The sequence below is a fragment of the Schistocerca serialis genome, chromosome 1 (assembly GCF_023864345.2).
Source record: "Schistocerca serialis cubense isolate TAMUIC-IGC-003099 chromosome 1, iqSchSeri2.2, whole genome shotgun sequence".
Taxonomy (NCBI): Eukaryota; Metazoa; Arthropoda; class Insecta; order Orthoptera; family Acrididae; genus Schistocerca; species Schistocerca serialis.
Genome location: NC_064638.1, coordinates 577,030,631 through 577,045,524, shown reverse-complemented (window position 1 = coordinate 577,045,524; position 14,894 = coordinate 577,030,631). Strand labels below are relative to the sequence as shown.

The 14,894-nt window shown below is 39.3% G+C and overlaps 2 protein-coding genes across 3 annotated transcripts in view; one reads left to right on the top strand and one right to left on the bottom strand.

Moving 5' to 3' along the window:
* The window catches only part of LOC126476614 (uncharacterized), a 177,684-nt gene that overhangs the window by 80,987 nt on the left and 81,803 nt on the right, over nucleotides 1-14,894 (bottom strand). The gene's annotated exons all lie outside the window — the stretch shown is intronic.
* On the top strand, nucleotides 7,809-10,164 carry LOC126476598 (fizzy-related protein homolog). Its single transcript, XM_050103555.1, has 2 exons — nucleotides 7,809-8,064; nucleotides 8,209-10,164. Exon 2 carries the CDS (start codon nucleotides 8,275-8,277, stop codon nucleotides 9,796-9,798), a length of 1,524 nt encoding a protein of 507 aa, XP_049959512.1. The 5' UTR covers nucleotides 7,809-8,064; nucleotides 8,209-8,274; the 3' UTR covers nucleotides 9,799-10,164.

The window sequence follows — 14,894 nt, the reverse complement described above, 5'->3', positions numbered from 1 at the left end:
CAAGACACTGTCCATTCCGTTCAACTGCTCTTCCAAGTCCTTTGCTGTCTCTTATAGAATTACAATGTCATCGGCGAACCTCAAAGTTTTTATTTCTTCTCCATGGATTTTAATACCTACTCCGAATTTTTCTTTTGTTTCCTTTGCTGCTTGCACAATATACAGATTGAATAACATCGGGGAGAGGCTATAACCCTGTCCCACTCCCTTCCCAACCACTGCTTCCCTTTCATGCCCCTCGACTCTTATAACTGCCATCTGATTTCTGTACAAATTGTAAATAGCCTTTCGCTCCCTGTATTTTACCCCTGCCACCTTTAGAATTTGAAAGAGAGTGTTCCAGTCAACACTGTCAAAAGCTTTCTCTAAGTCTACAAATGCTAGAAACGCAGGTTTGCCTTTCCTTAGTCTTTCTTCCAAGATAAGTCGTAATGTCAGTATTGCCTCACGTGTTCCAGTATTTCTACGGAATCCAAACTGATATTCCCCGAGGTCGGCTTCGACCAGTTTTTCCATTCGTCTGTAAAGAATTCGTGTTAGTATTTTGCAGCTGTGACTTATTAAACTGATAGTTCGGTAATTTTCACATCCATCAACACCTGCTTTCTTTGGGATTGGAATTATTATGTTCTTCTTGAAGTCTGAGGGTATTTCGCCTGACTCATAAATCTTGCTCACCAGATGGTAGAGTTTTGTCTGGGCTGGCTCTCCCAAGGCCGTCAGTAGTTCTAATGGAATGTTGTCTACTCCCGGGGCCTCGTTTCGACTCTGGTCTTTCAGTGCTCTGTCAAACTCTTCGCGCAGTATCGTATCTCCCATTTCATCTTCATCCACATCCTCTTCCATTTCCATAATATTGTCGTCAAGTACATCGCCCTTGTATAGACCCTCTACATACTCCTTCCACCTTTCTGCTTCCCCTTCTTTGCTTAGAACTGGGTTTCCATCTGAGCTCTTGATATTCATACAAGTGGTTCTCTTTTCTCCAAAGGTCTCTCCAATTTTCCTGCAGGCGGTATGAGGAAAAAATTACAACGATCTACAAACGAGCTTCATTGTTCTGCACATCAAGGAGCACTTTGTGCTAAAGCTGCAGGTGTGGAGTATTTGAAGAAATTGTTCTGAACGTCAAGAAAGACTTTGTGCTAAATTTGCAAGTATGGAGCATTGAAAAAATCGATGGTGCAGATAGTAAAATTTCTGAAGTCGCAACCTTTATTCCATTTACAGCTGCAACCAGTTTTAATGGAAATGAATGAAGAGTATGAAGATTTCATATATTACGTTCGTTAAGTGAAGGTGCATGCCTGGAACGTTTTTCGATTCAAATCTCGCTACTGTTGAATTTATGAAGGAAAAAGGTGTGCAGGAACGAAAATTAGAACATCCTGAGTGGATTGCAGACTTCGCATTTTGAGTGGACTTCACTGCACACTGCCCACAGTAAGACACTGCAAGGGAACTTCTTTCTGGTTTGATGGAGATGCATTTAAAAAGATAATATGATGGAGACAATCCAGTTCCCTTAGTTTACTGGCGTTAAAGAACACGTATTTTTTGTGGTCTTGTAAGAATTACAACGATACTTTTATAAAGCTTTTGAGGACACTGTCAATTTTACACCTGTTTTCGAGCTGTTTTCGAGACTGTTTGCCGTTTCAATTGAAAGCGCCCCTGTGCATGGGCAGATGTAACTAATTGACCTGCAAAGTAAAACCAGTTTTCGTTACGAATCTTTTTACGTTAGTACGGTCCAGAACATCTACATTGCTTCTCTCAGGTAGATTTTCAAGTCTCCATAATGAGGTTTCATAAGTGCTAGAGTATTTCGATCAGCATATTTCTGTGAGAGACCTTTTTTCGATTATGAAACTAAATTAGTCACAATTACGTGGCAATTTCAGAGTGAAACTCTGAAATCGTCTGCGTCCGTCCGTATGTCGACAGTTTGCACCAGACAAAAATTAAACTCTCTCTTCAATGCACCAAAAATAATTAATTAGTACTGAACACTTATTTTGCTGCCGGTCGGAGTGGCCGAGCGCTTCTAGGCGCTACAGTCTGGAACCGCGCGACCGCTACGGTCGCAGGTTCGAATCCTGCCTCGGGCATGGATGTGTGTGATGTCCTTAGGTTAGTTAGGTTTAAGTAGTTCTAAGTTCTAGGGACTGATGACCTCAGCTGTTAAGTCCCATAGTGCTCAGAGCCATTTAAACTTATTTTGCTTATGATCTGTGTTGTTGAGAAATGTGAAATATGGACCACGTCGTATGCAGTCCGACTGTATTGCCATTTAAATGCGGCGTGTTCACTGATTACCCCTCTTCCCCCTTCTCGGCGTGGCGGTGGGGGAAATGTGAAGCACTTTGGCACACGAGACCGGTCATGACCCATGAGCCGAAATCCTGGCCACCCCTGTCTTACAAGATAGACGAAATACCTGAAAGCATGACGGAATTTACGTTCTACAGAGAAAAAATAAGGGATAAACAAGAACCTAAACTGGTAAATTTGCTTAAATGGAAGTTATTTGAACAGAGAAAAAGAATTATTTGATGAGAAAGGTAATTTTCGATGGTTTTGGGACTTTGCAAGAAAACGAGTCACAAAGGAGAAAGCAAGAAGGCGCTATTTACTGCGTTCTAGATATTTTTTAATTTGTTTGAGTGTGTGTACATATTCTCCAACAAATAAACGTCTATGTTGCAGAATATTTATATGAAACTTTTCTTAGTCTTTCAATTCTCTTGAGCGTAAAGAATTTACCATGCGAACTTTGGCAAGAATGTCCACTATGAATTCTCCTTTGGTCACCAATAAAGTCTATTATTCCTGCTTATTCCTACATTTTGTACTATATTTCAATTTTTTCGTAAAAAGGATAATCCCTCAAAACTACACTTCCATAATTCAGATCCCAGATTGCACAGCAAACGGGTCTCATATTACACACCATTTTTGCACTGAAGTGTAAACCGAAATTACCAATCGAAACAGATGGTACTCAGTATAGGAATAAAACGCCAAGGATGCTGCAGTTCACTCACTTTCTTAAGTAATCATTTGAGACAAGAGAGACGATCGTGTAAACGGGGCTTGAGCTGCCTCACCGTTGCAGACGAGCACTGAGTGAATCACTGTGACACCTCGAAGCCGATTTGTCAAATAGGCACTGTGCATGCCGGTGGTGGCTCCATAATGGTGCAGGCTATGTTTGCATGGGACTGCCGTGGTATGGTGCTAACAGAGAATGCCTGTAAGGAGGGAAACCGTCCCAGGAGCATACAACCAAAACCTTTTGATGAGAGAACGAGACACTGTCAAGGCGAAGAGCCGCCAGAAGCTGTCCGAAGGGGTGCTTTTGCTCCACAACAACACCCCAACTCTTCCTGCTTAATTTACATTCACATACGCTGCTTCTTTGGGTTATCAAATCGGCCACACCACCGTATTCTCCTGACGTGGCATCCAGTGACATGTTCCTCTTTCCACTGAGTGACATTTCCAGAACGACAACGAGGTGATTTTCGAGGTTGATCATTTCCTAAACAGCCAAAATGCAGCGGTAGTTGAAACACTATAACTTCCCATCATACTCCTTTAAAATGGAGTTATAACTCTCGGAAACGTCTTGTAATCAAACAGGAAATGTGTCCAAGGACAGCTGATGAAAAACTATGTTTCAATTACGTACTCGTATGACCAACGTCGGCGGGCGTTTTAGACATCTTTCATAACCACGCTTTTTTAGTGACATCTTCTCTCATGACAAAATGTTTTGTGTCTAAAAATGGGCTACGTCTTCCATAGCTTTATTTTATATCTAATAAACCACATAATCTTCCATTGCCAGATGATTAAAAAGCTCGCTGCGGAGATTTTTAACCTTCGTGCACCTATGATAATATTTAAATCTCAGATTAACCAACAATATCACATGTGTATAAAGGTTAAAAACCGCCACATTGAGGTTAATTTGCTTCCTGTATACAATATATGGTCAAAAGAATCCGGACAACTTTTAGTAGATATTAACATGGGTTATGTTCACTCTTCTTCTTATGATTGTTTCAGATCCACTGGGGACATTTTCAATGAGATGTTCGAATATCTGTGGAGGAATGATAGACCATTTTTCATCAAGAGCCAAAACCACAGAAGGTAGTGAATTTGGAAGCTGGGGTCTGGAGCGAAGTCGACGTTCTAACTCATCCCAAAGGCGTTCCATTGGGTCCATGTCGAGTCTCTGGACGGGCCAGTCCATTTCAGGAACGTTGTTGCCCACAAGCTACACTGAGATGATGAAAGTCTTGGGACAGCGATACGCACACATCCAGATGGCGGTAGTACCGCGTACACGAGGTGCAAAAGCACAGTTTATTGGCGGAGCTGTCATTTGAACTCAGGTGATACATTTGAGAAAGTTTCCGACGTGATACGACTGCACGACGGCAATTAACAGGAAATGAACCCGGAATGGTAGGGAGCTAGGTCCATGGACATTCCATTTCGGAAATCGGTAGGCGATTCAGTATTCCAAAATCCACTGTGTCAAGAGTGTGCCGAGAATACCAAATATCAGGCATTACCTCTCACCACGGACAACGGAGTGGCTGACGACCTTCACTTGACGACCGATGGCTCTTTTGGCTCTGAACACTATGGGACTTAACATCTGAGGTCATCAGTCCCCTAGACTTAGAACTACTTAAACCTAACTAACCTAAGGATATCACACACATCCATACCCGAGGCAGGATTCGAACCTGCGACCGTAGCAGCAACGCGGTTTCGGACTGAAGCGCCTAGAACCGCTCGGTCACAGCGGCCGGCCACAACCGATAGCAGCGGAGTTTGCGCAGAGTTCTCAGTGCTAACAGGCAAGCAACACTGCGTGAGATAACCGTAAAAATCAGTGTGGGACGTACGACGAATCTATCCATTAGGGCAGTGCGACGAAATTTCCCGTTAATGGGCTGTGGCAGCACCTCTCCTGGGCTTGTGACCACATGGGTTGAATCCCAGTTGGTAAGAGCTGATGGTAGGGTTCGAATGTGGCGCAGACCCCACGAAGCCATGGACCTCAGTTGTCGAAAAGGCACTGTGCAAGCTGGTAGTAACTCCATAATGGTGTGGACTGTGTTCACATGGAATGGACTCCGCCTAACAGGAGGTATTATGAGGTATCCCATAATTTTTTTCAACTCATTGTATATCCGTTAAAGTTAATGGGCCACAAAGGCTTCTGTTCTGTTTCAAAACTGGTTAGGCGTTCCCAGCTGCTTGCCATGTGAAATGTTATTTCGTTTTAGGTAGCTCAGTTTATTTTGACCTAAAATACGTCTGGAACTCTACTAACAAAATACTGTTGAGTTCCATAGAATGTATGGGTGTAGTCTGTGCTCTTTACCAATCACTGAGAAAAATTTTCAGTCAAAGGATCTGCAGTAAATTAGGGGAAATAATGGAACTGATTATTTTACAGTTCAACATGGAATATGATAGTAACTCCGTCGCACCCTGTGATATTGTTGAGTATGGCGATTTCAATTGCATTTTGACATCGTACGGCAGCCAACTGAAGAGTATCTTTTGTAGATGGTGATTTGAAGACAGAATCCATCATTTCGTCTTCGTTTTGCTACTGTCTACCTTGGTTCTATTCTCATCAACAAGCGTATGAGCACTAATTTTTGTGCAACTGACAGCAATAACACCTCAACTTATTAGGATTCCGTGAGAACTTCACCAGTACATTTTCACTACGGTACCTGTTGTACGGTTCACTTGGTAGCCAAGTGTGTTTGTCTTATGCGCTTCGGCCTTTTGCGTGCTGACAATTCCTGAAACAATATGTTTCCCTCAGTTTTAAAAATGTAAGGGAAGTGAGTTCGGTAGCGTCTAGTTCCTCGTCTTATTCGCCGGCCGGTGTGGCAATGCGGTTCTAGGCGCTTCAGTCTGGAACCGCGCGACCGCTACGGTCGCAGGTTCGAATCCTGCCTCGGGCATAGGTGTGTGTACTGTCCTTAGGTTAGTAAGGTTTAAGTAGTTCTAAGTTCTAGGGGATTGATGACCTCAGATGTTAAGTCCCATAGTGCTCAGAGCCATTTGAACCATTTTTTCGTCTTATTCCATTTGACATTTATAACGAAAATACTAGGCCAATAATGATATAACGTCTTGGCACTAATAGAGAACATAACACCTTTATGTCTGTGTGCGAACATATTATTGCACGTAAAACGATTTAGACATAAAACTAAAAAGTATAGTTATCTAGCTGTAATAAAAATCTAACATAAATTCGTACATCCGATGATTCTTATGCCTTACGTTTTCTGCGGAACTCAATGACACTTATTGCTTACAGATCAATAGTCATCTTCTTCTCATCTCAGTCATCGCCATCCTCTTCATCTGAGTCACCATCATCAGATTCAGCAGACATATGAAAAACTACATGAACGATTATTTCTTATTGTGTCTCAACTCTCACCAGCATAAAACCAATTGTCATTACAACGGATTTCCTACGTCGCGAGTGCAAGGAGTCATGACGAAAATCTTACTTTGCCATAAGACCACAACTAGCTATGGTATTAGCGATTAAAGCGTAAGTTTTCCAAATCTAATCCCGAGCATGACAAAAATAAATGATCGTCACTTCAAACACATTAACAAATGGCAACCCCATAAGCAGTGTGCAAAAGTGCCTCTCCTGAAGACGTAATATAAATTTTGCAGCGTTATACCCTTGTTTGCTATAACGAGTAATCCACAGTTCACAATTTGAATTCACCCTACAAACTCTGTAGGAAGACCTACATTTTAAAGATGGAGTCCGAAATACGTTGCGACTTCGGGTGCTTTAATTTCTATTTACATTGACTGGTATTTTGCACATACATGACATTACAATTTGAAAGTTGGCTTAAGAACAAGAAAAGTAATGTGAGACCGTTGGTAAACTGAACACTGAATCTTAGTTATTGTTCAAAACATGTAAATAATATTAAAAAGTATTCCTAAAAGAATCCAGTCATTTTTTCAGTTAAACTTATGCACTGCAACTGCCAAAAATAGCTACTCATCTTAAATTTGCATATTTTGATGGTACACCTACGAAATTTTACATAGCGCGCAGACTAATTTGATAGCAGCTAAAATGGGTTAGGGAAGGCGTCTATTAGACAGTGAGTTCCGATATTGGAGAAACTCAAGTCGTTGTTAAGTTGGAAAAATGAATCATATCGCATTGGATTTCACTGTACAATGTTGTTAGTCGTGAAAATTAGCCAGTTTCCTCGGTGTGCCTATGAAATAGGGTTTCGTTACGTCCTATGTCGTCGGAGATGAGCATGTCGGTTAACAGTTGAAAAACGTGGTACCAATACCAGCTTCTAACTGTAAACATGTTGCTTTATGACAAAGTATTTCAACTATTAGATGAGTAAGGTAAAACAGACTGGAATACCATTTCAGTGGAAGCATTAGAAGACTTCTAACTCGTTTTATTGCTCGCTGCATAACGATACAAAAAGCGGTCATTGTGGTGTTATAATGAACTCTACATTTTCTGCTGTACACAATTTCGACTCCAGAGGTATGCACAAATATAGACCGCATTCTTAACATCCTCTAAAAGGAGATTAATTTCCCGTGAATAGAACTTAAACAACGTAAAAGCAGACACCCATTTGCCAGCGCGCCGCAGGCTCGCAGCTGTGAGTTTGACGTTGTCGTAAAGATAACAACCGCTAGATGGCGATAGCGGCGGTCGTACGGCGACGCGAACAGCATTTGTTTTGCTTCCTTGTCTGGCAGACGCAGCAGCTGTGCTGCGTGTGTAGTGCATTGGGAACAAGCGGATGTGTGATGTAGATGTGCAGCAGCGTGTCATACTGTTTGTGTTCTGTGTTCGGGATGCTTGAGGTCTAGAAGAGTCCGAGTTGTGGTATAATAACAGGATAGACGTTCGTCATATATCCTTCACGTTATGAATGTGAATAATTCGCCTGCTGCAGCAGACTACATGAAGTGTCTAATTACCACATCGAATGGAAGGTATTATCGTGTGACTTTTAATTTATTGTAAATTAGTGGTGTTGGTAGTAGTAGTAGTAATAATAATAATATTATAAGAATAATAATAATAATCAAAAGAGTTGTGTTGTGTGTTTATTCTATTGCATGATTTTTCTTGTATAGGCGAACCATCTGACAGAACCAAGACGTCATAAAGGAACGATTGCGTTTTCTGCAAATAAGCCAACAATGTTCAACCACAGCTACGAGAAACGACTCTACTGGGTACCTGACAAGAATACTGTGTCTCCTTTGAAGTCTTCGAATGCTGTAAATGACTGCAGTAAAGGTGATGCCACAAACTCTATAGAGTACGGATTGCAACGCTTTAGATGTGTAAGAGACACTGTTGAAGTTTCTTGTGGACCCGACCGATTCATCCCACGCCGCACTAGATCAAGTTGGTACACTAAGTTTCCTATGATCTCAAATAATGAGCGACCAGGATTGTCTTCAAGGAGGAGAAGGACTCGGGAAGCCGGTGAGTCGGCGAGAGATGTGGCGACATACACTTCTTTGTTAAAAAATGAACTGCTTGGGTGTGATATTGAGCGCATTGAAAATCGTTTGGAAGAAAGTGAAAATTTACAACCGCTGGATGGTAAAAATTTATTTCAGTATTCATCACCGTGCAAGGAAAGATCTATGTGTGATGCTTCACGAGTGTCGTCCTATTCTTTATCACCTGTGAGTGCCAAAAGTGAAAAACTTCTTAACTCCCCCAGTAAAGTTACTAGAAAAATACCGAAAATTCCATTCAAGATTCTGGATGCACCTGAGCTGCAGGATGACTTTTATTTGAATTTGGTTGACTGGTCATCTCAGAATGTACTTGGTGTTGGTCTTGGCAGCTGTGTATATTTATGGTCTGCAGGTACAGGTCAAGTCACAAGACTTTGTGATCTTTCAGCTGACCAAGACTCTGTGACATCTGTTGCATGGAATGAAAAAGGTAATCTGGTAGCAGTGGGTACTCATCTTGGATACACTCAAGTCTGGGATATCAGTGTTAACAAACATATATATAAAACACAGTGGCATTCAGCCAGAGTGGGTTCATTAGCATGGAATGGTGACAGCCTCTCCTCTGGTAGCAGAGACAGGCTTATCTTGCAGCGTGACATACGTACTGCTGGTTCAGTGCCTCAAAGGAGTCTTGTTGCCCATCGACAGGAAGTTTGTGGTCTGAAATGGTCTCCAGATAATCAGTATCTGGCTTCTGGAGGGAATGACAACCGGTTACATGTATGGAATTTACATTCCTTGTCTCCGTGTCAGACATACACCGAACATAAGGCTGCAGTGAAAGCAATTGCTTGGTCTCCCCACCACCATGGACTACTTGCTAGTGGTGGTGGCACAGCTGACAGATGCATAAGATTTTGGAACACACTTACTGCACAGCCAATGCAGTCCATAGACACCTCTTCCCAAGTTTGCAACTTGGCATGGTCCAAGCATTCTTCAGAATTTGTCAGCACTCATGGATATTCCCAAAACCAAATATTGGTTTGGAAATATCCTAGCCTGACACAAGTTGCAAAATTGACAGGACATTCATACAGAGTTCTTTATTTGGCCGTGTCACCAGATGGAGAATCAATTGTTACGGGTGCAGGAGATGAAACATTGAGGTTCTGGAATGTGTTCAGTAAGACTCGATCACAAAAGGAGAATAAGTCCGTCCTGAATTTATATGCAAGTATACGATAATGTACAGGAAGAGAGAGAAGCAAACTGTGTCCCCTGGAGCAGAATATGGGACCATGTTAGTTTAGGAAGAAAATTTTTTTACATGCATATTTGTGTATCTGAAGTTCTTCTCATTAAGTTTTGAATTAAAACTGTGGGAGAAATGGCTGCTAAATTCCACTGTACGTGTTAACCTACTGATGCTAGTCCTTTAATTCAGTATTTGGTAAATTGAAAAGTTAGATTTGTATCATTTTGCTGCTGTACTTTTCCTCTGGTTTTTATGGGTTTTGTAAATGTTCCCATTGTTGTTAAATTCCTGTTTTGTTAATTCTTTCAAATAATTATTCATGTTAAAAGTATAATATATTGAATTATTTGCAATAATGCTGCCTGTGATTGAATACCATACATTGTACCTATCCCTTTTTGTTAGTTATTGTCTCTAGAAAGATTGCAGAGGTTACTTTTCTGTATGGAAAGAAGTCGTACTTAAAATTGGTGTTTTTAAGATAATAGGAGGTAAATAATGCAAGCATTCAATTTAATAGAATGCTTTCTCATATATTCCGCAGGTATATTACACAGTTTTAATTGTTGGTAATGAAACACTATACATCTACAGCAGTGAGAGAGAGAGAGAGAGAGAGAGAGAGAGCTGTAATTGTGTTAGTGACACGACCACCATCATCATTCCTCATTTAGTTAGCTCTGCAATATTATTTATTATTATTTTCAATATTTTTCTCACAGTCTAGTCTGTTTCCATAACAGAAACTCATTAAAGTTTGTGTAAAAAACTTACTTTCATATCAGTGTAAATTTCACCCTTTTTGTAAGAAATTAGGATATGTGAAGCTGTTCCAGTAAAATGTTATGTGTAGGTAATATAATATGGGAAAGTATTTTGCAGTTACGTATGGGTAGAAATACTGATTTGAAGTGATTATGATGTTCTTATATCAGCATAGTTTTCAGTACCACCTGAATTTGTTGAATTGTGCTGTAATTATATAGTGCAGATTCACTGCTAGGATGCCGGAATGTTTTACAACCTCTATTACTATATGCAGTTGTATTTCTAATGCTCACCAAAATGAATAATAATGTACCACTACATTAGACACCGTAGTAAAACGGTCAGAGAAATTGAAGAAGGAAAAACTGGGTATCTCGTGTAATTAAGCTGAAACTTGGAGGTATGTGGGAACAGAAACAAGAAACTGAAAATGAAGGGTGAAAGAGTGAAAAGAAAAGATACAGGGAATTTAGATGAGGTCATTTCACTGGTATTTTGTATTACTTATAAGTAGGCATTCTCCATTCTGTTTTTTGGTATGTTATTTTGCTTTTTGTATTTGCAACTTTTTTCCATACTATCCTTCCATTGCTTAACATATTTGTTTGAAAGTTACGTTCACACTTGGACAACTTATTAAATTTCTGTCATACGGCCAGACATCAGTATCTAGAAAACCACTATTTAACTGCTCTTTTTCCAAAGTGCCTTTGAATTTATTGTGCCCTGTGTCTGAAAAGTGTTTACAGAGTTGCCACAACTTCTGGAAATCGGAATTTCAAACATGTCTGGGAAATTTGAAGAAATAATTTACAAGTATCTTGCCGCAAATGCGTTGTGCACCGTGGCATTTTATAGACATTTTATCTGTGCCAGTAGATTTTGGGATTTCAACGTAGTTTCTGTGTTAGAAAGTATGGACAATAAGAATAAGAAAATTGCGTCAGTCGCTTGCGAAATGTATGCTATGTACACGAATGTTTCTTCAAAGAAAAATCATGAAATACTTGTAAAATAATAGATATTACCGATAATAATGAACATAAAAGAACCAACGTTTTGTTCTTGGTCACCTACAGCTTTGGTTTACACAATTCTTCCTCACCTTATACACCTCTTTCAAGAGGCCTACTTTTTTCTGGGATTATTTCTGAAATCAATGAAGGTATTTTAAATCTGTCTTTCAACTCCAAGAAAATGCATACTTTTGTCACCAAAAGTGTTTCGTTTTATTGAAATAAAAAACACCAGTGGTCTTAATGAAACACATATATTATTTCACTATCTTTCTCCATCTGAAAACAGTTCATTACAAAAGATATTGACGTTAGTGCTTAAGATTTTTGTTCATGTCAGAAAATGCCATCTGCTTGCAAGGTTTTTGTAGACATTCCCTCATTTGCACTATTGTTTCTTGCACCATAGTTGCAAAGACAGATTATCAACTTGTGTTTTAACTTATCCTTGACATCTCAAAATTTGTCAGGGAAAAATTACAAAACTTGTCTGGAAGCCGGGGAATTTCACCTAGGGAAAGTTGTGGCTACCATGTTTACATCTTGAGCTTTTGTGACCACTTTTGGTTTTGTGAAAAGACTGGGATCCATTCATGAGCAGTGTAATACCCTTGGCAGTTTTGGTATTCCACTGCCCCTTACGCAATAACATATGTATTTGAGTCCCAGTCCATAACATAAATTTAATGTCTCATAAATTATCATTGCAGAATATAAACTACAGTAGAAAAATAGTTAAAAGGTACATAGTGCCCACCCCCCTTGCACATGGCAAAATACTTGCCTGCTATCTTGCCTTGCAGTTTTAGTTATTGTAAACAAGAAAACTGTGTTAAATGTGGTGTGAACATAGAAATCAGACTTTGTTACAGAGCAATCTCTTGCTACAACTTATACTTTGGACTCACATTTACCTTGGGCTATGCCAAAAGCCCGTCTGTCACCCAAGTCAAACTATCCTGGGGGAGGATAAGGGGACCTACAAAACACTATTCAAAGAATGACTTCTCATCTTTACCTGTTGTGTTACCTTCTTCACTATTCATATTTATATTTTCTTATTGTATTTGGTTTATATATGTGAAGAATAAATAAAAGTTAACATTGAAGTTGGGCACAATTATAAACATATACAATAATAACCTGTCTTCGATATCAGTTTAGTTAAAAAGCTATTTAAAAATTGACATTATCTGGCTTCAAGATTTTTTAATTGCATTAGTATAAGAATATTGGAAATTACCAGATGGAATAATTCATAAAGTAAGGGAAATGCAACCACTCAGCTATAATGAACTAATCTGTGTACTCCTAAGTGTACTGAAAATTTACACTTTTTTGTGACACTTTATTAATTATGTTTCGAATAGAAATATATTTAAGATTTGACATAAAATTTTTCTGAATATCATACTGTGTCATGATGTAAAAAACTGTACTGGAGCAACCAACGTTTTGGCCATGGTTACACTCCCTTCTTACGGGTCTGGCATCAATAGACCCAGAAGAAGACCACTATAACTGTGGCCAAAACATTGGTTTCTAACACCACTAGAATGAGAAAAAGGCCACTGTAACTGTGGCCAAAACAATGGTTTCTCCAGTACAGTTTCTTACATTATGACACTGTACAATACTCGGAAAACCTTTATGTCAACTAACTCTGGCCGCAAAAGCCTGTGCAATCATCTTCCAGTTTTTTTTTTTTGTTACATCCACGAGGACCATTTCATTTGGGACCTGAGGAAGGTACCACGAGATTTGATTTTTCTTTGTAAATATTTATATGTTTTTCTATATTCCTTTTCTTTTTTGACATCTGCTATACGCTGGAGGATCTCTTCACTATGGATCCATTGTAATGCGAAGTACATCTAATCTTAAACCCACACTCCCACAGCTGCAACAAAATTGTGTGTGGCAATGGGAGAGTGCATTTGGATGTCTGTATATGTGAATGTGTGTACTTTTACTGTAAAAGTAGCAAGAGCTCAAAAACTTGTGTGAATAATGTTTCCTGTTCTGTGTTTCTATGCTCCCCATATCAGTCTACTATAGGCGAATGGTAGCCTTTCTCCTACTACACATCAAATTTTTTCAGCACTGACTATGTTGTAACTAATATCAGCAGTAGTGTGGTTGGTGTTCAAGTTCATTTAATCATTGTCAGTGTCACAAGCAACAATATATTTTAAAGAAAACAGAATGGCTGTCCAGCAGGTGCATTTCCAATAGTACTGATAGATACATATAAAAAATAAAATAAGCTGTCCTAGCTTTCGAAGCTGTTAGTTCCTTCCTCAAAGAAGAAAGGAGGGTAGGTTCATGGAGGTTAGAAAGGAGAGGTGAGTCACACATACTCTATGATGAGTGTGATCCACTTGTACCATTGTTTTCACAACAAATGATTGGCCTCCTTCTGGAGTCTAGAGTGAACTAACATCTCTAACTTTAATGACCTGTGCCTCTTAATTATCTAAGGAAGAAACTAATCATTTTGAAAGCAAGGATAGTTTTTGTACTTTCATGTCTGTGTATTGCCAATACTGGAAATTCACCCACTGAAGGTAAGTAATGAGCAGCCATTCTGCCTTCCTGTAATTTTATTAGTAACAATCCAATCTCCTATTGCTCAGACTTTAATTTTATGTTGATCTTTGTTATTTTGCATTTATGCCAGAGAAAAGGCACTGTGTATTGCGTACAGCCTTACTCTCAAATTCCCTGAGATTATGTTCCAATACCTTTCAAGGAACATACTTCTTCCTCCAATGTAAACTTTGTATAATGACCATGCCTGTAAAAGTAGAGACTTTTGGGGATAAAGAAGGCCACCAAACATCTTTATTCCTGTGTTCCAAATTAATTCAGTAAAATGGATAATGCAAATCACAGTGCTGATTTTGGTTGTTTCATAAAAGTACAAGGGCAATTAGAGCTGAGGTAGATGTTAATAAACCTTGACTTTGAAATTTGTATCAGAGAATAAGATGGACAGTTTGTTGTGGAGGATATGTCTTACTTGATTTTTTATGCAAGAAGTCCTTTGCAGACCGGGTAAGTGGCTATCTTTGTCAAAAGTAATATTTTTTTCAGAAGTACTGACTTAGCAATACCGTGGACAGAATATACTTGAATGCTGTACGGCAGTTTTACATTTTCAGTGAGTGAACTTTCAAAGTTCACTACAGATATTCCAGTTTGAAGTAAAGGATTGTTTTCTACAAAATTGACATTTAGCTATGCTCAGTCCCTAGAAAAAAAAAGTTAATTTTGCTAAAGCATTTCAGTAGCAATGTTTT

What these genes read in the sequence shown, in the direction of transcription:
- LOC126476598 (XM_050103555.1), top strand. Translation starts at nt 8,275, where the DNA reads ATGTTCAACCACAGCTACGAGAAACGACTCTACTGGGTACCTGACAAG.